At 34.9% G+C, this 25,671-nt stretch overlaps 1 protein-coding gene across 11 annotated transcripts in view; it reads right to left on the reverse strand.

The window, feature by feature from the left end:
* ROBO1 (roundabout guidance receptor 1) overlaps window positions 1-25,671 on the reverse strand; it is a 1,292,504-nt gene that overhangs the window by 80,249 nt on the left and 1,186,584 nt on the right. For 9 of the 11 annotated variants that reach the window (XM_027550537.1, XM_027550936.1, XM_027550814.1 and 6 more), the window contains 3 exons: window positions 14,758-14,766; window positions 10,644-10,768; window positions 8,123-8,294 (listed from right to left, as the gene is read on the reverse strand). In XM_027550537.1, coding sequence (XP_027406338.1) covers window positions 8,123-8,294; window positions 10,644-10,768; window positions 14,758-14,766 — 306 coding nt within the window. The remainder of the gene's footprint in view (window positions 1-8,122; window positions 8,295-10,643; window positions 10,769-14,757; window positions 14,767-25,671) is intronic. The other 2 variants (XM_027550771.1, XM_027550396.1) reach the window with 1 other exon arrangement.

Genomic DNA, 25,671 nt, shown 5'->3' on the forward strand with positions numbered 1-25,671 from the left:
TCTAATGCAAGGAGGGATTGGGATGAGATGGCTGGATGGCATCACCGACTTGATGTACATGAGTTTGAGTAAACTCCGGGAGTTGGTGATGGACAGGAAGGTCTGGCATTGTGCAATTCATGGGGTCACAAAGAGTCGGACATGACTGAGCGACTGAAATGAACTGAACTGAAATACTGATATTGTCAGGACAAACAATAGGTACAGCTTACCTATAAAGAATGAGTCCATAGTTGTAAGTTTCTGTACAATATTTATGGACTCCAAAACAAACAAAACTAAAAATTTAGTACCACCACAGCAATACAAAACCACCTAAAATCTCCCCAGAGATGGTAAGATGAAACAGGACATTTAGTTTTAGAAGTGAACTGGCTACTAGGGATGAATCCAAAATCCACAAATTTAGGGGTTTTGTTTTGCTTTTAGTTTAGCTTAAGTTGATATGCTTGATCTATTCTCACATATAACCCTTCATGATAAAGCCATGTCAAAGGCACTTAGAAAGTCTTGCTTTCAATTATGAGAATAGTAAGGGATATTTGAAGATACTTTATCATAGTCCTTTGGCCATTTTTCATGTACATCCTTACATACAAGTTGCTTTATAAAGTTGTAATCATAAACATATTTGGAAATCTATGTTCCACTTTTCTAAGTATTGATTATATTAATCATTATCAAATTCATTATGTGTCTTCACACTCATCAACCCCACGCCCAAGGAGTGGTGGCTGCACGGGCGCAGGAGGGCAGAGAGGAGCTACTCCACGTTCAAGGTCAGGAGGGGCCGTGGTGAGGAGATAGCCCTCATCCAAGGTAAGGAGCACCGGCTGCGCTTTGCTGGAGCAGCCGTGAAGAGATACCCCATGTCCAAGGTAAGAGAAACCCAAGTAAGACGGTAGGTGTTGCAAGAGGGCATCAGAGGGCAGACACACTGAAACCATATTCACAGAAAACTAGTCAGTCTAATCACACGGACCACAGCCTGGCTTAACTCAATGAAACTAAGCCATGCCCTGTGGGGCCACCCAAGACAGGTGGAGAGGTCTGACAGATTTGGTCCACTGGAGAAGGGAATTGCAAACCACTTCAGTATTCTTGCCTTGAGAACCCCATGAATAGTATGAAAAGGCAAAATGATAGGATACTGAAAGAGGAACTCCCCAGATTGGTAGGTGCCCAATATACTACTGGAGATCAGTGGAGAAATAACTCCAGAAAGAATGAAGGGATGGAGCCAAAGCAAAAACAATACCCAGTTGTGGATGTGACTGGTGATAGAAGCAAGGTCTGATGCTGTAAAGAGCAATATTGCATAGGAACCTGGAATGTTAGGTCCATGAATCAAGGCAAATTGGAAGTGGTCAAACAGGAGATGGCAAGAGTGAATGTCGACATTCTAGGAATCAGAGAATTCAAATGGACTGGAATGGGTGAATTTAACTCAGATGACCATTATATCTACTACTGCAGGCAGGAATCCTTAGAAGAAATGGAGTGGCCATCATGGTCAATGAAAGAGTCCGAAATGCAGTACTTGGATGCAATCTCAAAAACGACAGAATGATCTCTGTTCGTTACCAAGGCAAACCATTCGATGTCACAGTAATCCAAGTCTATGCCCCAACCACTAACACTGAAGAAGCTGAAGCTGAACGGTTCTATGAAGACCTACAAGAACTTTTAGAACTAACACCCAAAAAAGATGTCCTTTTCATTATAGGGGACTGGAATGCAAAAGTAGGAAGTAAAAAAACACCTGGGGTAACAGGCAAATTTGGCCTTGGAATACAGAATGAAGCAGGGCAAAGACTAATAGAGTTTTGCCAAGAGAATGCACTGGTCATATCAAACACCCTCTTCCAACACAAGAGAAGACTCTACACATGGACATCAACAGATGGTCAACACCAAAATCAGACTGATTATATTCTTTGCAGGCAAAGATGGAGAGGCTCTATACAGTCAGCAAAAACAAGACTGGGAGCTGACTGGTTCAGATCATGAACTCTTATTGCAAAACTCAGATTTAAATTGAAGAAAGTAGGGAAAACCACTAGACCATTCAGGTATGACCTAAATCAAATCCCTTATGTTTATACAGTGGAAGTGAGAAATAGATTTAAGGGACTAGATCTGATAGATAGAGTGCCTGATGAATTATGGACTGAGGTTCATGACATTGTACAGGAGACAGGGATCAAGACCATCCCCATGGAAAAGAAATGCAAAAAAGCAAAATGGCTGTCTGGTGAGGCCTTACAAATAGCTGTGAAAAGAAGAGAAGCAAAAAGCAAAGGAGAAAAGGAAAGACATAAGCATCTGAATGTAGAGTTCCAAAGAATAGCAAGAAGAAATAAGAAAGCCTTCTTCAGCGATCAATGCAAAGAAATAGAGGAAAACAACAGAATGGGAAAGACTAGAGATCTCTTCAAGAAAATTAGAGACAACAAGGGAACATTTCATGCAAAGATGGGCTCGATAAAGGACAGAAATGGTATGGACCTAACAGAAGCAGAAGATATTAAGAACAGATGGCAAGAATACACAGAAGAACTGTACAAAAAACATCTTCATGACTCAGATCATCACAATGGTGTGATCACTCACCTAGAGCCAGACATCCTGGAATGTGAAGTCAAGTGGGCCTTAGAAAGCATCACTATGAACCAAGCTAGTGGAGGTGATGGAATTCCAGTTGAGCTATTTCAAATCCTGAATGATGATGCTGTGAAAGTGCTGCACTCAATCTGCCAGCAAATTTGGCTCAGCAGTGGCCACAGGACTGGAAAAGGTCAGTTTTCATTCCAATCCCAAAGAAAGGCAATGCCAAAGAATGCTCAAACCACCGCACAATTGCACTCATCTCATACACTAGTAAAGTAATGCTCAAAATTCTCCAAGCCAGGCTTCAGCAATACATGAACCATGAACTTCCAGTTGTTCAAGCTGGTTTTAGAAAAGGCAGAGGAACCAGAGATCAAATTGCCAACATCCGTTGGATCATCAAAAAAGCAAGAGAATTCCAAAAAAAATCTATTTCTGCTTTATTGACTATGCCAAAGCCTTTGACTGTGTGGATCACAACAAACTGTGGAAAATTCTGAAAGAGATGGGAATACCAGGCTACATGACTGGCCTCTTGAGAAATCTATATGCAGGTGAGGAAGCAACAGTTAGAACTGGACATGGAAGAACAGACTGGTTCCAAATAGGAAAAGGAGTATGTCAAGGCTGTATATTATCAACCTGTTTTTTAAATTTATATGCAGAGTACATCATGAGAAACACAAGCAGGAATCAAGATTGCCGGGAGAAATATCAATAACCTCAGGTATGCAGATGACACCACCCTTATGGCAGAAAGTGAAGAGGAACTAAAAGGCCTCTTGATGAAAGTGAAAGAGAAGAGTGAAAAAGCTGGCTTAAATTCAACATTCAGAAAACGAAGATCATGGCATCTGGTCCCATCACTTCTTTGGAAATAGATGGAGAAACAGGGAAAACAGTGTCAGACTTTATTTTTTTCAGCTCCAAAATCACTGCAGATGGTGATTGCAGCCATGGAATTAAAAGACGCTTACTCCTTGGAAGGAAAGTTATGACCAACCTAGATAGCATATTCAAAAGCAGAGACATTACTTTGCCAACAAAGGTCCGTCTAGTCAATGCTATGATTTTTCCAATAGTCATGTATGGATGTGAGAGTTGGACTGTGAAGAAGATTCAGCGCTGAAGAATTGATGCTTTTGAACTGTGGTGTTGGAGAAGACTCTTGAGAGTCCCTTGGACTGCGAGGAGATCCAACCAGTCCATTCAAAAGGAGATCAGTCCCGGATGTTCTTTGGAAGGACTAATGCTAAAGCTGAACTCCAGTACTTTGGCCCCTTATGCAAAGTGTTGACTCACTGGAAAAGATTCTGATGCTGGGAGGGATTGGGGGCAGGAGGAGAAGGGGACAACAGAGGATGAGATGGCTGGATGGCATCACCGATTCCATGGACCTGAGTTTGAGTGAACTCCGGGAGTTGATGATGGACAGGGAGGCCTGGAGGCTGCAATTCACGGGGTTGCAAAGAGTCGGACATGACTGAGTGACTGAACTGAACTGAACTGAATACATTTAAGAAATTGTAAAAATATTTTGAAAGTGAAAGTCGGTCAGTCATAACCAACTCTTTAAGACCCCATGGCCTATACAGTCCATGGAATTCTCCAGGCCAGAATACTGGAGTGGGTAGCCTTTCCCTTCTCCAGGGGATCTTCCCAACCCAGGGATCCAACCCAGGTTTCCTGCATTGTAGGTGGATTCTTTACCAGCTGAGCCACAAGGAAAGCTCCCAAAATATTTTAGATCATCCTAATTTATTGGAGTCAGTAGATATATAATGTATGTCATACACAGTGTTAAGAATGTGAACTTTTGAGTGAGACAGCCTGAATTTTGAAATATGTCTTAATCAACAGCTAGCTGTTCATTCCTTCCTTCTTTGTTACACCTACTTATTATTTTTAATTTTATTTTATTTTTAAACTTTACAATATTGTATTAGTTTTGCCAAATACTGAAATGAATCCACCACAGGTATACATGTGTTCCCCATCCTGAACCCTCCTCCCTCCTCCCTCCCCATACCATCCCTCTGGGTGGTCCCAGTACACCAGCCCCAAGCATCCAGTATCATGCATTGAACCTGGACTGGCGACTCGTTTCATACATGATATTATACAAGTTTCAATGCCATTCTCCCAAATCTTCCCACCCTCTCCCTCTCCCACAGAGTCCATAAGACTGTTCTATACATCAGTGTCTCTTTTGCTGTCTCGTACACCAGGTTATTGTTACCATCTTTCTAAATTCCATATATATGCATTAGTATACTGTATTGGTGCTTTTCTTTCTGGCTTACTTCACTCTGTATAATAGGCTCCAGTTTCATCCACCTCATTAGAACTGATTCAAATTTATTCTTTTTAATGGCTGAGTAATACTCCATTGTGTATATGTACCACAGCTTTCTTATCCATTCATCTGCTGATGGGCATCTAGGTTGCTTCCATGTCCTGGCTATTATAAACAGTGCTGCGATGAACATTGGGGTACACGTGTCTCTTTCCCTCTGGTTTCCTCAGTGTGTATGCCCAGCAGTGGGATTGCTGGATCATAAGGCAGTTCTATTTCCAGTTTTTTAAGGAATCTCCACACTGTTCTGCATAGTGGCTATACTAGTTTGCATTCCCACCAAGAGTGTAAGAGGGTTCCCTTTTCTCCACACCTTCTCCAGCATTTATGGCTGGTAGACTTTTTATTTAGTGAGTGTCTACCATGTGTCAGACCTTGGTGGATACTGTGTATGTATGACAGAATATTCCCTCAATTGGAAGACTCGGATTGTTAAGATGTTAATCCTCCTTAAATTGTTCAATAATTAAAGTGGAATTAAAATTAAAATTCTGATTTTTTTGTCTGCCTAGGATATTAGGATATGTATGTATATCTGTGTGTGTATGTGTGTATTATGTGTATGGAAATTGACCAGTTTTTAAAAATTTATTAAAAAATGAAGAAGGCCTGTAACAGCCAACCTAAAACAAGAAAAACAAAGTTGGAGACTTTACCAGTTTCTAAGGTTTACTATAAAGCTATAATAATTAAGATCACATATACTGGCATAAATAACTGGAATATAACAGAGAAAATAGAAGTAGGTTACTACATTTATGGGGGCTTCCCTCATAGCTTAGTTGGTAAAGAATCCCCCTGCGATGCATGAGACTCTGGTTCGTTTCCTGGGTTGGGAACATCCACTGGAGAAGGGATAGGCTACCCACTCCAGTATTCCTGGGCTTCCCTTGTGACTCAGCTGGTAAAGAATCTGTCTGCAATGCGGGAGACCTGGGTTTGATCCCTGGGTTGGGGAGATCTGCTGGAAAAAGGAAAGGCTACCCACTCCAGTATTCTGGCCTGGAGAATTCCATGGACTATACAGTCCATGTGGTCACAAAGAGTCAGGCACGACTGAGTGACTTTCACTTTCACTACATTTATGTTCATTTGAATTATGATTAACATGCCAGTGAAATTCACTGGGGAAAGGGCTGCCTTTTCAGTAACTGATGCTGAAATATTTAGGATCCATATAAGGGCAGAAAGGTAAATTTGACCCTTATTTTATACCATACACAAAGATTAATTAAAGATTAACAACTTAAATCTCAAACATACAGACAATAACGATTCCAGACAAAAACAGGTGAATATCCTCATGATCTTAAGGTAGACTAGGGAACTAAAAGGACAAAGCACAGGAGAAAAAATAATACATTGGTTCTCATTAGAATTAATTTTTTAAGCCCTAAAATCATCATTAAGCAAATGACTGGGAATAAATATTTATAATACATGTATCAGACAAAGATATATCCAGACTACATGGGAAAATGAAAAAAAAAAAGAGAGAGAGAGAAATGAGTAGAGTATATGCATCCATGAAAAGGCAAACCAGGATAACTGAGTGCATATGCCCACCCATAGTCGTCTACAGAAACATTTAGCTTTATCAATAAAAGTCCTGAATTGAAAATAACCCATCAATAGAAGAGCACAAACATAAACATAAATAAAGTGTAAGCTACAATGGAATACTATACAGCAACAAAAAGAGTGCATACGTATTTCTTTTATGTATATATACATATGTATATACAAGTACTCTCCAGTTTTTGAAAGTTCATTATGAGCCAGTTTGCTTTTATGAGGGCTTCCCTGATGGTTCAGTTGGTAGAGAACCCACCTGCAATACAGGAGACTCCAGTTCGATTCCTGGGTTGGGAAGATCTGCTGGAGAAGGGATAGGCTACCCATTCCAGTATTCTTGGGCTTCCCTTGTGGCTCAGTAAGGAAGCTGCCTGCAAGCCGGGAGACCTGGTTTTGATCCCTGGGTTGGGAAGATCTCCTGGAGAAGGGAAAGGCTACCTACTCCAGTATTCTGGCCTATAGAATTCCATGGACTGTATAGTCCATGGGGTCGCAGAGTCAGACATGACTGAGTAACTTTTCACTTTTTTGCTTTTATGAAAGACCAATATTAATACAGGGCTTCCTAGGTGGCTCAGTGGTAAAGAATCCTCCTGCCAATGCAGGAGATGTGGGCTTGTTCCCTGGGTCGAGAAGATCCCCTAGAAAGGGAAATGGCAATGTACTCCCAGTACTCTTGCCTGGGAAATCCCATGGACAGAGAAGCCTGGCAGGCTATAGTCCATGGAGTCACGAAGAGTCTGACATGACTGAGCATGCAGGCATGCACATTAGTGTATTTGCTCACTAACTGAAATAAATCTGAAGTGGATTTTCAGTTTTATGAAAAGAAACAATTATTTCCTCACTTTATGCCACTTCTACTTATATTTCTGTTTCACAGGAATGCTCTATTTTCAAAGAGCAGAGGAAATCTGTTTGTATATACTTTTTATATATTTATATGCTTACTTATATTTCCTTTCCTTCTTACTGCTCTCCATCTTATGGTTTGGAGATTTTCTCTATTGTTATTCAGTCTCGAAGTCATGTCCAACTCTTCAACCCCATTGACCACAGCACATCAGGCTTCCCTGTCCTTCACTATCTCCAGGAGTTTGCTCAAATTCAGATTTCTCTACTACTGCATCTTTATATTTGGCATTAATTAATCATGCTTAGAAGAGTTGATAAACAGAACAAAAACTTGGTCATCTTGAGTTGTGAGAAGGATCTGTCAACAATTCATCTTATCTTCATGATTTGGAAGAAAGAAAAAGGATGATGTTTTATACCAAGAGATTTTAAAATAATTTTTTATTTTTCAAAACATGGACACAGTCCTGTGTATAAGTATTCAGTGTAAACTTTCCTTGTATAATTGTCATGCTTTTATGAATCGAATTTGATGCAAGAAATTTCATATAGCCTAGTTAAAATAAAAATTATTTTACATTTAATCACTTTAATCTTTATCCTTTTAGCCTTATATCAAATTTACTGTAAGAAAGGATACAAAGTTGAAAATAAGTGTGCTTACTGGCATTCTCTTTAGACACTAAGCCAAACTTTGCCATTTTGAAATAAAATGCTCTACTTTACCATCGGTAACTTCCAAATATGCTTTTGTGATGATACTTCCGGCAACATTCAAAGTCTGGCAGATATAATAACCAACATCAGATCGCTGGACATTAGTAATAGTGAGGTCACCAGTCTGGGAGACTGAAAAACGGCTGGATGACTGTGGTGGCTGATATGAGAAAAGCAGATTCTAGAACCCAGAATTTGGGAGGAAAGAATAATAGGTTAATTGCTAGTTTCCAACATGTTTTTATGTTTTATATAAGCAGATACATAAATAGCAGCAGCAGCACATAAATATTTATACATATACAAACATATGTATGAAAATAAACTAAATATTCTCTATCACATACCCACATAGACAGAGGTACACACACACATACAAATGCACAAAGTTTAATCATCTAAACTTAAATGGGGTTATTTGAAAATTTAAACGAATTCTAAATATTGATATATGCCTTTATAATTTCAATGTCAAACAATACTATTTATAAAAGAATATGAGATACTATTAGAGTTAAATGTTTTACATATTTCAGTAAACAGACTCAAAAGTTTTGTTTCACATAGATGTGACTATTAGAATTCTAAACATTAAATCTTTTAATATATAAACAACATTAAAATTTAAACACATTCCAACAAATTAAGTTTATCATTTTGGTACCATCACAAGAATCTCTGTTACGTGTCCATTATAAAAGTTCTGTAATCTCTATCAAATTGTCAAGTTTCTTATTTTTCTGGTTAAATGGTGAACATATCTATTGTAGATTTTAAATTCAAATACTGAATTTAAGAATTCATAATGGAATTTTATTTCTGTAGAAAGTTATCTTAAAAACAAACTCTAGACAATATGTGATATTACTTGGTGGTACAAATTTCTCTCTTTGAATCTAAATATCTTGCTCATTGGAAGGAGTGTATATTTCATGGAAAGTAACATTTAGTATCATTCTTTTTCATGAAATAAATAATATCAACATTTCTTCTAATCAAATAAATTTGCTACTTTTTAAAAATTTTAGGTGCCTTTTAACATGCATCACTTACATAAGCTTAACTACTAGTGTATGATATGTATTCAATAACAAAACATTAAGAAATAGTGAGTTATTAAATCAAACCAAATCAAATAAAAAATTATTTCCAATGTGATATAGACATTAGATGACAATGAATGATCTATTTAAATAACTAAATGGATCATCTAAATATTATTCTACTAAGAAGATCTGCTAGTGGATTTACTCTTATTGATACACAGATATTCATGTATAATATACTTTCAATTCCTCCTGTTCTACTAAAATATTTTTTCTCGTCTTTAATTTTCTGTCAGCTAATTATGTCCTTTGAAGCCCAGTGAAATGTGTTAGAACCAACCAAGATATCAGTACTCAAATAATAGCCCCCATACCATAATCAAGTTGATATTTGCTACCAAAATGAAAATAAAAGTTAACTTGATGGCACGGTGTACAAATTATTAGTAAGTACAGTCAGTAAATTACCTCCATGTAATTTTTATGAACATAGTAGAAGATCAGAAGACAACACACTCAAGATTGATTTAAACAAAAAATAAAAGAGGTTAGGAATAATATTATTAAAAATGAATGAGAATAATTTTCACAAGTATCAGAAATATGTAAAGGAAGATGTGTCCATTTATTGAAGAACTCAAGTCACTAAGAGATAAGAAAATGTATTTTTAAAACTATTTTTAAAGTTTCCTATTATTTTTAAAGTGAAAGTGTTTCAAAATAAGCTGAAGTCTCTTTAATAAGAGACTTTTAATAAGACTTTAATAAGCTCTTTAATAAGCTGAAGTCCAAAAGGAAACTTAATTTTTAAGAACACATATCTCTATATTCTAGCTTCACTGTAAATAGAAAATTCTGGTTTATAAAAAGGTATAGAGAGTAGGACTTGATAGCAAAAGTGATCACATGTTACAGTTTTCAAAGAATTAAAATATACTGAATTACATCCAACATAACATCTATGCTAAAGAGACTTTCACATAGTTTGATGAATCTTTAATTGATAGATATATGATAGATAAAACATAAAGAAGCCAAGAATACACTTCAGATTCCTAGTGCTTTCAGAGAAATTGCACTGACATCATTATCTTTGTTTTAAATGTGTGCAAATCTATTTTAAAATATAAGTACAATTATCTGAATAAGAAAAGTTAAAACTAACTGAATAAACTTGAGAAAAAACTAGTTTTTTTTTAATGTGGCTGAATTGAAAATAAAGGAAATAAATTGGAAAATGGAAATAAATTGGGAATAAATTTTCATGATTAAACAATTACTATTCTATATACCACCTGGTGTACCAAAACTAGGCAGGAAAAATCTGAGAATTAAAATTCTGTTTTACTGTTGAAATATTCAGGTCACTCAGAGATGTCTCAGTTCTCTTAAAGCAACAGCTATGTGACTAAATCATTTGTTGCTTTTTCTTATCTACATGGCATTTCACCTGTGCTGACTGAAATATTAGAACAAGGTCATACCTGACTCCCCTCTCTCCTCCAGAAGATAGCTGGTTGGGGATTTCCTGTTGCTTCACACTGGAAAGTGACCGTTCGTCCCAAGGCAACCACCTGGTCACGGGGTTTCACAACAAAATGTGGAGGTTCTGAAGGAGATGAAACAGATTACCCTGAATCAAAAGCATGCAGTCACTGTCCTAATTGAGACAATCTGCTGATATTCCAAGTGCTGCCATTAATTTATATCACTTGTTACATACTATCTAGATATACATAATGCATCAATTTTCACCCTTAATTCAATTGAAGCTAAATTGTTAACTGCATATTTATAGAGTAGAATCTGGGTAGTTTTGTAAAGACATTTTTTTTTTAATTACTTGATCTTCTAAGATGGACTTCAATGTTAAAAAGACTTCTTGAGCCTTTACATTCAACATACACTCGACATTTGAACGAACAAACATTTCTCCTCATTTAGAGCTGCTTAAAGGTGTATGGACATTAATCTTACACACAAGAACCTCCTGATGTAGGCAGGTCCTAAAATTACTTTAACTGAAAAGCTCCTGAAAGGCTACTATGGAAAGTATAACCATTTAAAATCTTCAGTCCAATTACTTGAATGGAAATGAATTTAAAGTACTGGTGGAGTCAAATGCCTCTTTCATTTACATAGGCAAGGGCATGTTCAAACAGAATATATATGGAAATGAGGGCAAATTGGAAACATCTGCTCATCCTGACATTATAAATACTGCCAGCTTTGTCCAAACTGTTTGATTTATACAGCCTTAAATGGCCACTTCATCCAGCAGTAAATAGAGTGTCAGAAAATTGTGTCAGTTACACTGAGAGCAGTGGCAGCTGAAAACATTAGGTGTGCTGATGGAGTCACTGGCTTAAAAAAAAAAAGTTTGTTTTGGGCTGTGCTTTATGCTTGGAAAAAATGTGCACTGAATCTAAGTCTTTATACCTACTGTTTACACTTTTCAAATTCATTTCTTATCAGTTTTCTGAAATGCTTAATTATTCTCATTTCTTGTTTCAGTTCAAATTGAAGTGAATGTTTCAAATCAGAAACATTTACAGTTTATACAGCATAATCCACTTTTTAAGACTGTTCCATTATTTCTAAACTTTTCCTTAAAAATACGCTTATGTCGGTCACTTAGGATAAGCTCTTAAAGTTAATATGAACCAAAAGTATACCCAGATTATGTTCACATACCAGTCTGCTCACAAGAATATGACTTCTTTGTTAATGAAGGTGAGGATTCGAAATGGTACTGTTTTCTCTTGCTAAATATTTTTTGGTCAATTGCATCTGGGACATCTATACAAGTATTTATAATATCTAAAATATAAAGTTTATAAAATTTACAAAATATAAACTTTCTACATTTGTGTGTATACAGGTGTGTAAAGTGAAATATAAAACCTCTTTTAAAAAGAAAATGGATATGTAAAACAGCTTGCATGTTCACCAAACTGAAGAAAGCAATTATATTTCCTAACTTTTAGATGAGTGCGCTTTCTCCTATACTCCCCTTTTATTTTTAATTGAGGTTTAGTAGAAATTATACCATTTGACTAGAAAATTACAGGAGACCTGAAAAATCAGGGCAAATGCCTTCAAATATCCTATAACTTACACGGAAGAAAATACAACGTTAGGAGAATAAGTTTAGCTCAATTTGGTAATACTGAAGTTCTAGCTTATAATTTTTTTAAAAAACTCTGATTGTAATTGAGTGGTTTACTCATGACTTTGGTAAACACCATCATTATCCAGGTATAATAACAGGCGTGTGCATCATGGCCTGGGGATTTTCCTCCACACACATCCATACAGGAGCATTTGATTCCTTAGTAAAGGGTTAGAATAATTGACATAGAAATTAGACCGGAAATTGAAAGGACTAAGACTGGATAATAAGCTAAATCCAGAAAAGAGTTTGGTTTGTTTCAATGAAAGAAAACCAAATGATTAATTAAATGAATGGGAGAATATGACTTTCCAATATATGCAGGGAATTTGAGTAGGAAAATATAAATGTTCAAATCACTCAGACAAGTAAAAACTTCGGGTGGTCTCTTTTCTAAATCCCAGCAGCATGTCTAATAACATGTGCCAGAATCCATGTTTCTTTTATAAAATGCCAGCTCGCCTGAAACCTCAAAGACGTGGGAACAAGGAATACAAACCCTTACGCTAACTGCATTTATCCTGCAGCAACCCTTCCACACAGGGTATTTGCCTGGAAATGAATATACTATATCTTATAGGCATATTCTTCAGCCAACAACAACAATGACACCAGCTAGAAGGCATGTCTCAGAAAAAATCCTTTTCTACATGTATGTTAGATATTAGATGTAGACATATCTTAAGAAAAAATTTAAATGGATTAAATATGCCTCTATCTATCTTCTATCATCATTACCTATATTTAGATTGAGAAAGTAGATTACCATGTGCATCGAATTGATGTTTATGATAAAATGCTGGGATATTTTTCAAAGGCTACAAAATTTAAATTCACTATAAAAATAGATAAATATGTTATTAATGTCACATATGTGCAGTGTTGGAAATAAAATTAGAAAAGCAAAGAGAAAAAGAAAATCTACTGATAATGCAGCCATACATATTGGACTGTGTAGTTCTAAAATATTCTCCTACAATATCACCTAAATGACTATTTAACGGTATAAATATTAAGTTACCTTAATTACTTAACTAATCAATTGTCTTTAAATCTAGATTCTAATTTCCACTGTTAAACACACTGGTGAAGTTAACATTCTTTTCAATTTTATTCAAGTTGATTTCAACTGAAACTCTCCTCCCAAACCTCACAAACACTGAGTTTTAACAACCTTGCCAAACTTAGAACAGAATCTCCTAATTGGCACTTTTATATTAGTGAGATTAAACATTTATTTTCACATTACTTTGTAATTAATATCTCATTTATTGTGGATATTGTGTTCCTGTGCTTAGTTTTTTGATTTCTAGGGACTAATGATAGACTAGTTTTATCCATTTCTCAGAAACATTTTTTATATATATATATATATATATATTTCCATTTATTAAAGTTTTTTCTAATGTAGTTGGGCATGTTTGTTGTTCGGTCAATATAATTATATAATAGAGATCACATAATACCTAATAAATTTATTATATAAATGTTTACTTCACTTTCATCCTTCACTTTTGCTTTCATTAAATTTGAATCCAACTATAGTTTTGCACATATGGAAAGCTTTTTTTCCCAAACAGTTTATTATTGCATTACCATTATTGAACAATTCATCTTCCTATCTGTGTTAGTATGAAATGACATCTTTAGAATATTTGTATAGATTTTTAATTTAAAACATAGATTTTTCTTAGGGTCAAAATTATTACATGGAACACCATACAGAAATATCCAAAGATGGTGCTCTAGCATCCTGAAAGTGTGTGACTGGACGCCTTCCCCAAAATATTGATTAGTGAAATTATTCAAAAAATTTTATTTACATGACAACAGATCTTTATTATAGCAAATTTTGATACATTTTAAACACATCATGTGGTTATTTCTTACATATGAAACGAATCTGACACATAGAAATAAAAATGAGTGCAAATAGCCTTAAGTGCAAGGTTATTCACTTATAGGACTTTCAATGACTATTACTGAACAACAGTTAAACTCAGACAGATATGGATGAATTCATAAACATATTTTAGATCTCCCAAACACAAATTCTCCTCTGGGCACCTATTTTGTTCATTGTTTACCTCATGAGATATAAACTGAAATGGTACTTAAGCAAAAGATAAAATCCTACTCCTTGTTTTATCACTCATTTAAAAAAGAGGAAAAAAATAAAAGGATGCAGATCACACATCATTTAATAAGATAAAATTAGCAACCCCATTACCTTTCACTCTTTGTCACAGTTACCCATACTTCCTGCAGACTTTATTCTGTGCAGTCTGTCTTTGTGGCCAATGACAAGTGAAACATGGAGGCTGATTGGTTGAAGGACATGGAAGGGTATGGATGGAAAAGGGCAAGAGAAGTTCCAGTCACAATGACACGATGATTAGAAGATGGCCAATAAAATGTCAACTTACCAGACCCAACTAAAACAAAACAAAAAAGAAAACATGGAATAAATAAAAATAAAGAAACTGAAAATGAAACAGAAAAAGTAGTAAGATTTGACTTAACCAATGATCTTTTCTTTTAAATAAAAAGAACACATTAATATTTGGATACATGGCTCATACTATCCATGAATGAATTATATTTGCTAGCATTTCTATATCATCATAAATCATTTAAGAAAAATAGAAATGAATCTTAAAATATCTACTTTTATTAAATGGCAGAGCTACAATGAATAATAGCTATAAAAGTATAAAACACTTTTCAATGACTTTACATTGTGCTACCAGATGACAGGATCAGATAACTATAAATGTAATGGGTTTAAAAGAAAAAAATACTATAAATCTTTACTGCTAATGCCACATAAGAGTAGAAATCAAACATCTTAATCAAAGATAAAGTGTTAAATCCTATAACTCCACCATCAAATTAATTTTTAAATGGTTCATGCTGCCAATGATATTCTATTAAACCCATTCTTCTCATACTTGAATAAGCATTAGAATCACCCTTAGATCTGGTTAATATACAGGTTATGATTATATAGGTCAGGACTATGACAAGGGATTCTGCAGAACCCAGGTGTTGCTGGTCATGACCATCGGCTGAGTAGTGTCATTAATAAAAAGTGTTACATTTGTATCCTTGCATATTTTTCGATGAGAAAACAGGAAAAAACATAAACACATTATGAAAACAGAAAACTTAATAACACTAGTAAAGTTAGAGTCACATTACCTGTTTTCAGGGCTGAAACTCTGAATATTTTAACATAGAAAGCTTGAGTAATACATATTTAAAATACTGGAAAGCAATTGTTTTGCTCATTTAGAAACAAAGGTAATTACTGTCAAATGCAGAGCCTTTTCATAATAGCCCAGTAGATACCCACAATACATTTTACTCAAATAAATAATGCCCATGTCTTCAGCAAGTCACAATTAATTAGACTTGATTACATTTCTGTGCCTTTGATATATGAACTATTCTAAGCACTGCTACTGTGAAATGGTAGTTTTAAAAAAGAAGTGTTCTCCTGTTCTCTCTATTGTTACCACATCTGCAAAGTTGAAAGGTAATTCAGAAATACACTTTTAACTCACACATTCTCTTTAGTGTGAGTGAAAGAGATTGTTTTTATTTTTCACTCTAAAGTAAAATCTCTAATTTTTCATTCATGCAGGCAAGAAAAGTTTAAAAAAATCTCATTTACTCAGGCATAATGTTTATCATAGCATCAAACACGCCATCCAGATTTAAAAACACACACAGAGAAGATGGGGCTTGTTTAAATTCTCAAAAGCTTCAAGATGCTGTCTTTTAAATGACAGAAAGAAATATTCAGAAACTACAAGAAAGGAAACCTGATAACTACAGCAACATAACTTAGCTTTGAGAAAACACAAAGTCATAAAATTATCTTTTGGGTAATCTCTGAAAATAAATTTGATTAGACTAATACAGTTAAAATCAAGCCTTTTTGAAAGTCAGGAAATCAGAGAATGATTCATCAATAGTTTCTAGTCATGTATTTTCAGTAATTTAAAATTCCTTAAACAGTTTCAAAAATATTTAACATGTTAGAAACCAAAAAAATCACTGGGAATTAGTTCATTTAAAATTTTAAAAGGCACTTTTCCCTTGCTTGTAGGCTTTACCAGCTGAACTGCAGTTGAATCTTTTAATTAAAATCCAGTGTGTTTAAGAATGTCCAGCTAGTGTGCTTGCATATAACATCAATGGAAATTGATAACTGTAAAATATTTCAAAGTCTGTTAAGGACCTTAAAACTTATCTAAGACAACATCTAACACAGAAGCTCCTAAAACATCAGAGGTTTTTGAGAGGACTCTATCTTGAATGATCTTTTAAGCTTTTAACAACCATGACTATCAGGAAGTGAGTCTTCTTATCTAAATGAAAACCTGCCGGACACAATTTCATTTGTTCTAGTTTCAGCAAACAAATAAATGCCATTTAGATCCTCCACATAAAATCCTTTTACTCAGTGAGAATAAATGACAGAAATGTCTTTAAATCTTTAAGTTTTTCACTGATTGCCCCTTTCTCCATATTTCTCGCAGTCAGGATGGAGGATATTTTTTTTCCCCTATACAGAAAGCAGAGACCTTCTACACAACAGGCAGTGCCCATTATTGTTGAGTTAGATTAGTTCAGAAAGAATCAGAAAAAAATGGGTCTTTTGGATCCTGTTCATTCATTATCCTCTAATGCCCCTGGTTTATGAGCAACTTGTTTCCCACCCTCTACAGAACTCTTCTCAACTTCTTTTTCTGCTTTAAAGGCTGGGAGCACCTCTATCCCAATCCCTTTCCTCTTAAGAAAGAGGAAAAGCCTGTCTCTGTATCTCTAATAAAACAATAAAAGGTTAGCTCTGGAAGTGACCTTAGAATTTATCAGTCTAAGAAATTAAATTGTTAAAAATAACTTCTTCAAGGTTACAGATGCCTAACTGAAGACAGTCTTCCAGGTTTCTTGACTAAATCCAAGTCTGTACAAATTCTCCTACTAGTTAATCAGTTTGGGGAGAATGATATGCAATAGGACAAATAATCTATTTCATTTTACATAAACTGTTTAACCTAAAATCCTTACTACCTATGCATGAAAGCAATTTTAAAGTATTCCTCATGATATTAAAATTCTTTAAAGAATATTCAGCTATAGTTTGAAAAAGACATGGGAAAGTAACAGGTGAGAAGAAAAGAGACCTAAAGCCTTTTAAAAAGTTCACCTTTGGGAGGAAAAAAAGTAATCATTTCTTAAGGGTAAATCAACTTTAAATCAATTCTTATCTTGAAGTGACATTTTATGTCAATATGCATTGAAAAAATAATACACTTTTGAAGATGAGGACAAATAATATTTTGACAAAAATACTTCTTAGGGTAAATGTGCCAAATAGGAAGTTAAAATAACTTTACAAAATAAATACATATTTTTAAGAGGAAAAATACCTTACTAATTTTTGTCTTTTAACGTTTCAACACTGTGCAGATTATAATCCATCTTCAGGAACAGATTGAAATTTCTTTACATTGTAGGGAGTTTGGAAAGGGGTGAAGGATTGGAGAATTTGCCCTAAATCCGAGTTTGTATATGAAACATAGTGTTTTCACCTAGATTTTATTTTCTTGAGGTTGGGTGCAGGAGGAAGAGGAGTTAAGCAAAATCTAAAATACACACACACACACACACACACATTTATATAATATAATTATAAAATTCTGGTACCCTTTTGATTCAAAAGGAGAAATGGGATAGCACTCTAAAATATTTGGAGATATACAAATTACATACTTGAGTAACAGTTTTTAGAAAATGAACTGTTTAAAATGGTATAGGGAATTTAGCCTTTCTCTCTCCCATTCTCCCACGCCCTCCTCCCCTACACACAAATACATATACACATGATAATAGAGTAAAAGATTTTCTTCCTCTTTTGAATGGGTCACCAAAAAACTCCAGATTATTTAATTAGTCTGAACTCTTCTGTATTCTAAGAATGTACACTATTCAGACAATAATCTTTTGGTATAAATAAGAGAAGAAGCTAAGAGCGAAGACACAAAATGAAGGAAGCAAAGAATGAAGCAAGGGAGGTGGGGAGGAAAGGAGAAATAAAAGACTCATTTCTTCTATCTGCTTGTCATATTCAGGAGACATGAGCCAGAAAGATGATAAATGTTTGAAAAAATTACACAGAAGCCGGAGGAAGAGGCCTTTTTTTGGTCTGAGAAAACAAGTCAGCTGGACAGATACTTAAGACATCTTCAGATTATGTCTAATAAATACAGGGACCAGCCAATCTTTGTAACTACTTAGGCCAGAAGAGAAGATAATGGGCCTAAATAATAGCATGGATACTTAGGAAAAGTAGAGAAAAGAAGCAGTTAACAGTAAAGGTCACTGAACCATGAATTGGTTGCCAACTGTGATGTCTCTAGAGGTCTTTAAATATGGGATTTATTTCCATTTGGCCACAACAGCTTAGCAATATAACCCTGTCTGGTAAAGAAATAGAGTAGTTGACTCTTAAAGTGCTTTCTACACTGTGATTTTAAGACTATGGAAATTCAGAGGTAAAGCAGGACAATAGATATACCCCTCTGCCTCCAATATTTTTCCTTTAATTATGTACATACAAATGGATACCCTACTAGAAAATGTCCTAGGAAATATTCTTTTCAGTTAACATTACCTAAAGTTGATGAGGTACTTTAAACACATATCTCATAATATAAATCCAGTTGATATCAGAAAATTGTAAGAAATTAAAATATTTGCAAGTTTAGCACAAAGGTAAAGTTACAATTTGGATATTTTCATATTGAAATCTTTATTTTTGAAGCATAATGGCAAAAATTTTGAATTTGTACTTATGAATTAGATAAAGTATCCAGATTCTTCATTGTCAGCAATGGGTCATACAATTATTTTCATTATTAGTAGCTAAACAGTAGTGAATCCCTAAAATGATGTGATTTTTCTCATTCTCATACATTGTGCTTTTTGAACAGCAAGGTTCAATGAACAAATATTACAGACTGGAATTGTAAATATCACATTCCAGAAGAATATGGATAAAGTAGTGAGTTATAAGATTTTTTTGAGAAGAAATACATTTGAATAAAATAGAAGAACACTCAAATATTTAAGCACTGAAGCTATCTGCAGTTGAATTGACAAAACCCAGTCACTGTTACACCAGAGAAATTATATGCATAGATACTCATGAATGATATTATCTCTAACAATTAAAAACTCTCAAGATATGTTAATATGAGATATGATTTCTTTTTAGGGAAAAGACTGAGTTTAACATAAAAGCCTGTCATTATGTCTTTCAAGTCTTCAGGCATACAAAATAGAGTGACTAAGAAGGACATTTTTAGAATATATTTAATTGGTACATAAAATACCATGAACTTTTCCCCTCCGCTTAACTATCTCACTTTATTCTTTAGGACAGTAGCTCCAGAAACAATTCTGATTGTCACAGCTGAAGTGGGGGTGCTTTGGGCGTCTACAAGGCAGAGGTCAGAGATGCTGATAAATATTCTATAACACACAAGAAAGCTTCCCATAACAAAGCATGATCCAACCCAAAATGCCAATAGAACCATGACTGAAAACTTTGCTCTCCGCACAAAATATTTTGCACTATGCCTGATACACAAAATACCTTGCACTATGCCAGAAAAAGTTAATAAACTCCTTATTCCCTTCTATTTCTAAAAATGTCCCCACTGTACCCCAAAACAGTTATTAAATGGTGAAACTTGTTATTTGCCTGCTAAAGAGTCTGAAACTGAAATGCAGGTATCCAGCAATCTATGACGATGTGTATGCCACCTGACACAGGATCTCAGGATCGTTTTTTGGTGGTATCGGTATCAGTTCAGTCGCTCAGTCGCTTCCGACTCTTTGCGACCCCTGGACCGCAGCACACCAGGCCTCCCTGTCCATCACCAACTCCCAGAGTTTACCCAAGCTCATGTCTATTAAGTTGGTGATGCATCCAGCCATTTCATCCTCTGTCATCCCCTTCTCCTCCTGCCTTCAATCTTTCCCAGCATCAAGGTCTTTTCAAATGAGGGAGTTCTTCGCATCAGGTGGTCAAAGTATTGGAGTTTCAGCTTCAACATCAGTCCTTCCAATGAACACTCAGGACTGCTGGCTTCCTTTAGGATGGACTGGTTGGATCTCCTTGCAATTTTGGTGGTAACAGTCCCTAAATCAATTTAGAAAGCCAGAAACCTAGATCTTTCTTTTTTTCTTCCTTGAGATGTACAATTCATTACCAAATTCCATAGCTTTTACTTCATAACTATTTCTCCATTCCATCCACCTCTTTCTAACTCTATTACCACCACCTTGGGTAAGTTATGCAACAGCAATCACCGGAAATAATGCCTTGCTTTTTTCCCATTCCAACCTCACAAAGCAACCAGAATGCTTAAAAACTAAACTAATCTTATTATAGCACATTTAGCGCAAAAGCCTTCAATAGGGTCTCATTGCTCTTAGAGCAAAATCCCTAACATGGCCTTGCTAAGTAATTCTTTGGTGTTTTCTCATATTCCTTCCCTCCCCCACCTTTCTAACTTAGCTATGTAGGTCTTCTTCTCATTCTTGAGTGACCTTTGCTCCTTATTACTTCTGGTCCTGTTTATGCTATACCCTGAGATCCTCCTATTTTAAATTCCTACTCATCTCAGCCCTTAGCTAAAACAAACAAACAAAAAAATATTTCTTCAAGGAGCTACCTTAAATTTGATACTAAATCTTATCAGAATGCTACTATGTTCTCACAGAACCTAAACTTTTTTCTAGAGCATTTAACTATAGTCTTAAACTATAAATTTGTAATTATTCTATAGATGTCTATTTCTTAAAATAGCCTGTAAGTTCTATGAGGGCAAGTATTTAATTATTTTGTTTTCCATCATTTCTCTAAAACTTATCGAGTTGAGGACACTATTTACATTGCATTCAAATATCTGTTGAAAGAGTGAACAAATGACAATAATGAACCCAGTTGAAGGCACTTTCTTCCACCCATACCTTTAAAAATCCACTTTTTAAATTCTGCTGATACTATAGATATTTGTGTATATCTCTCTTTATCAATAAGCTCCATAAAAGCAGGCTTACTATCTATGCACTCACTGTGTCTTATGTATTGTTTTGTACACAGAAGGTGCTCCAAAATTTGTTTAGTTGAAAATCTGGGACCCTTATCTTCAAATAGCATAAGTCATGGAGGGTCAGCATTAAAGTACTTGATGGCATAATAATAAAACTACTCAACTGACAGTTAAATAACTTTGGATCAGATTCTCTGCAAAATTAATCAGATATATCCTGCATAAATCACATAACCTTTTACGTCTCAATTTAATGAAGATCCATCAACGTTAGGTAACTATGTGTCAGATCATACACTAGAAACCTTCCCAGCAACTCTGTACAAGAGTTCAATATGCCAATTTTGTAGAGGGAGAAATATGAAGGTTAAGTAATTTTCTTAAAATCATTTATCAGGTAAGACATGGAAGACTGGCACTCAGGTCTGTCCAGCTCTTTTAATTCTTGCTGTTTTTGGAATACTGCATGACTTGTTTGTTTAAATTAAAAAAAAAATGTTAAACCTTCATTTCAGTTGCTCAGTCGTTTCTGACTCTGCGACCCCAAGGACTGCAGCACACCAGGCTTCACTGTCCATCAACAAATCCCAGAGCTTGCTCAAACACATGTCCATCGAGTTGGATGGTGATGGTTGGTGCCATCCAACCATCTCATCCTCTGTCGTCCCCTTCTCCTCCTTATTAAACCTTATTCTAATGTAAATTTGGTTCTAAAATCTTTTGGCTCCATGACATAAACAAAATAACTTTCAATGAAAAATTATTTACAAGGCAGCCACTGAATGAGAGAAAATATGTGCAAATTATATTTCTGATAAGGGGTTATTATCCAAGAAACTCATACAACTCGATAGCAAAAAAAAACAAATAATCTGATTTGAAAAATGAGTAGAAAATCTGACTAGACATTTTTCCAAGAAGACATATAGATGGCCAACAGTGACATGAAAAGATGCTCAACATCACTAACCCTGAAGGAAATGCAAATCAAAAGCACAATAGGATATCACCTCACATATATTAGAATAGCTATAATTAAAAAGACAAGAGGGACTTCTCTGTGGCTAAGAGTATACACTCCCAATGCAGGGGGCCTGGGTTCAATCCTTCGTTAGGAAACTAGATTCTACATGCTGCAACTAAGAGTTCACAGGCCACAACTAAAGATTCTGCATACTGCAACTAAGACTCCATGCAGCCATATAAATAAGTGAATATTAAATAAACAAACAAAAAACAAGAAATAGGAATGTTGACAAGGATGTGGAGAAAATAGTATACTTTGTGTATTAGTGAGAATGTAAATGCGTGAGGCCACTATGGAAAACAATATAGAGGGTCCTCAAAAAATTAAAAATAAAACTTCCATATGATCCAGCAGTTCCACTCTTGGGTATTCATGCAAAGCAAACAAAAACACTAATTTATATATATATATATATATATATATATATATATATATATGTATATATACACACACACACACACACACACACACCCCCTATGTTCATTGCAGAATTATTTACAATAATCAAGACTTAGAAAAAATCTAAATGTCCATTACTGGATGAACGGATAAAGAAATATAAACTGATTAGCTAAATAAATACATACATACACAATGGAATACTATAAAGCCACAAAAAGGATATCCTGTAATCTGAGATGACATGGATGGACCCTGAAGGTATTATGCTAATTGAAATAAGTCAGGCAGAGGAAGAAAAATACTATATGACCTCACTCATATGTGGAATTTAAAACAAAAAATAAAACAAAACAAGTTTATAGATACAGAGAACAGATTGATGATTGCCTAAGTTGAGGGTGAGGGGGACGTGGAATGGATGAAAGAGGTCAAAAGTTACAAATTCCAAGTTATAGTAAATAAATAAATTTTATAATGGAAGATATAATGTACAATAGAGGGAATATATTTACTAATATACTACTGCATTCTTGAAAGTTGCTAAGAGAGTAAATCTTAGAAGTTCTCATCACCAGGAGAAAATTTCTAACTATATATGGTGATGGATAACTAGACATATTGTGCTGATCACTTTGCAATGTATATAAATATAGAATCATTATATTGTACACCTAAAACTAATTATACCTTAACAGAAAAGACATTATTTAAATGAATATTCTTTATATTAATATATGAAATTAACATGCATACATAATTATTCTGTGTCACATATGGGCATGTTTAACACACATAAAAAGGTTTTGGGAGAGGAAATGACTCATGTTATATTCTATTTTCTCATTAAAAAAGAACAATGTCCAAACAGCCAATTCCATCTCTGCAAAATGATGTGATGTAACCTTTTAAGATAACTACTGTGAACGTCAAATGTATGCAACCAAGTATCAAATGTATATGTTCAGTTTGCTATACATTATAAAAACAACTCTGACCTCAGTTCTTTCTTAAGTAAAAAAGAGACCTCATCCTTGTCTAGTATTCAATATCTCAACAATCCAGTACAGAAATTATGTAACTTATCATTATTTCCAATAAGCCTAAATCAGGTCAAATTTACTTATTATCAATTATATTTATTCATTTAGTATTTATTCATTGGGGGGAATAAAAAGCCTAAGTAAAAACACAAGTGAAAGTGAAGTCGCTCAGTCGTGTCTGACTCTTAGCGACCCCATGGACTGCAGCCTACCAGGCTCTTCTGTCTATGGGATTTTCCAGGCGATAGTACTGGAGTGGGGTGCCATTTCCTTCTCCAGGGGATCTTCCCGACCCAGAGATTGAACCCGGGTCTCCCGCATTGTAGACAGGCGCTTTACTGTCTGAGCCACCCACCCCTCAATCTCTTTACTAATGATCTAAAAAGAACACTGTTTGAAATGGCTCTTCTGTCATCCACAACATCAACTTTTTAAAAGTACCTTTTTTTTTTTATAATCATAAGTATTTTAATTTTATTTTATTTTTAAACTTTACATAATTGTATTAGTTTTGCCAAATATCAAGATGAATCCGCCACAGGCATACATGTGTTCCCCATCCTGAACTCTCCTCCCTCCTCCCTCCCCATACCATCCCTCTGGGTCATCCCACTGCACCAGCCCCAAGCATCCAGTATCGCGCATCGAACCTGGACTGGCAACTCGTTTCTTACATGATATTCTACATGTTTCAATGTCACCCTCCCAAATCTTCCCACCCTCTCCCTCTCCCACAGAGTCCATAAGACTGTTCTATACATCAGTGTCTCTTTTGCTGTCCCGTACACCAGGTTATTGTTACCATCTTTCTAAATTCCATATATATGCGTTAGTATACTGTATTTATGTTTTTCCTTCTGGCTTACTTCACTCTCTATAATAGGCTCCAGTTTCATCCACCTCATTAGAACTGATTCAAATGTATTCTTTTTAATGGCTGAGTAATACTCCATTGTGTATATGTACCACAGCTTTCTTATCCATTCATCTGCTGATGGGCATCTAGGTTGCTTCCATGTCCTGGCTATTATAAACAGTGCTGCGATGAACATTGGGGTACACGTGTCTCTTTCCCTTCTGGTTTAAAATGCCATATCTATCAGTTTTAATTGTGCAGTACTCTAAATTTTCTCCTAATAACACTGACCCACAAAATAAATGCCCTACAGCTAAAGCTAACTTTAACAACCATTGAAATATTTTCTTACTCTCATAATTTTGCTATAAAGCAATTACTCAGCTACATTTTGTCTTATACTTATTTTAGTATTTTCCATAGGTGTGTTTATACTGGCACATTATTTATCAAGTAGAGAGTATAACAGTTTAAAAGCAATTAAAATGCTCATGGTGTTTTAATCAGTTTTGCAAACTTTATGTAAGATATTAATAGGTAGTAATTTTTAATTAATACAAAATCTTTTAAAAAATGAAATAAAAAGAAGCATATTGCATTTTAAATTGTTGAAATAAGGCTCAGAGGACACCAGTTGCTGTATAATGTAACTATTCTAGTGATGACCCTAATGTTTGGAATATATAGAAATGATTTGTGAATCTGTAAGGATGAATACTGTTCAGCATCATTATTCATTCTGTGTATACCTATAAAATATTTAAAATGATAGCAAGCAAATAATAAAATTTGATACATATAGATGCATTGATAAGCCATAATTTTCAATTATCTTGCATATTTAATTTATCCAGGTTTATCACAAGAAAAGGCTGTCCTTA

This window comes from Bos indicus x Bos taurus, chromosome 1, assembly GCF_003369695.1.
Source record: "Bos indicus x Bos taurus breed Angus x Brahman F1 hybrid chromosome 1, Bos_hybrid_MaternalHap_v2.0, whole genome shotgun sequence".
Taxonomy (NCBI): domain Eukaryota; kingdom Metazoa; phylum Chordata; class Mammalia; order Artiodactyla; family Bovidae; genus Bos; species Bos indicus x Bos taurus.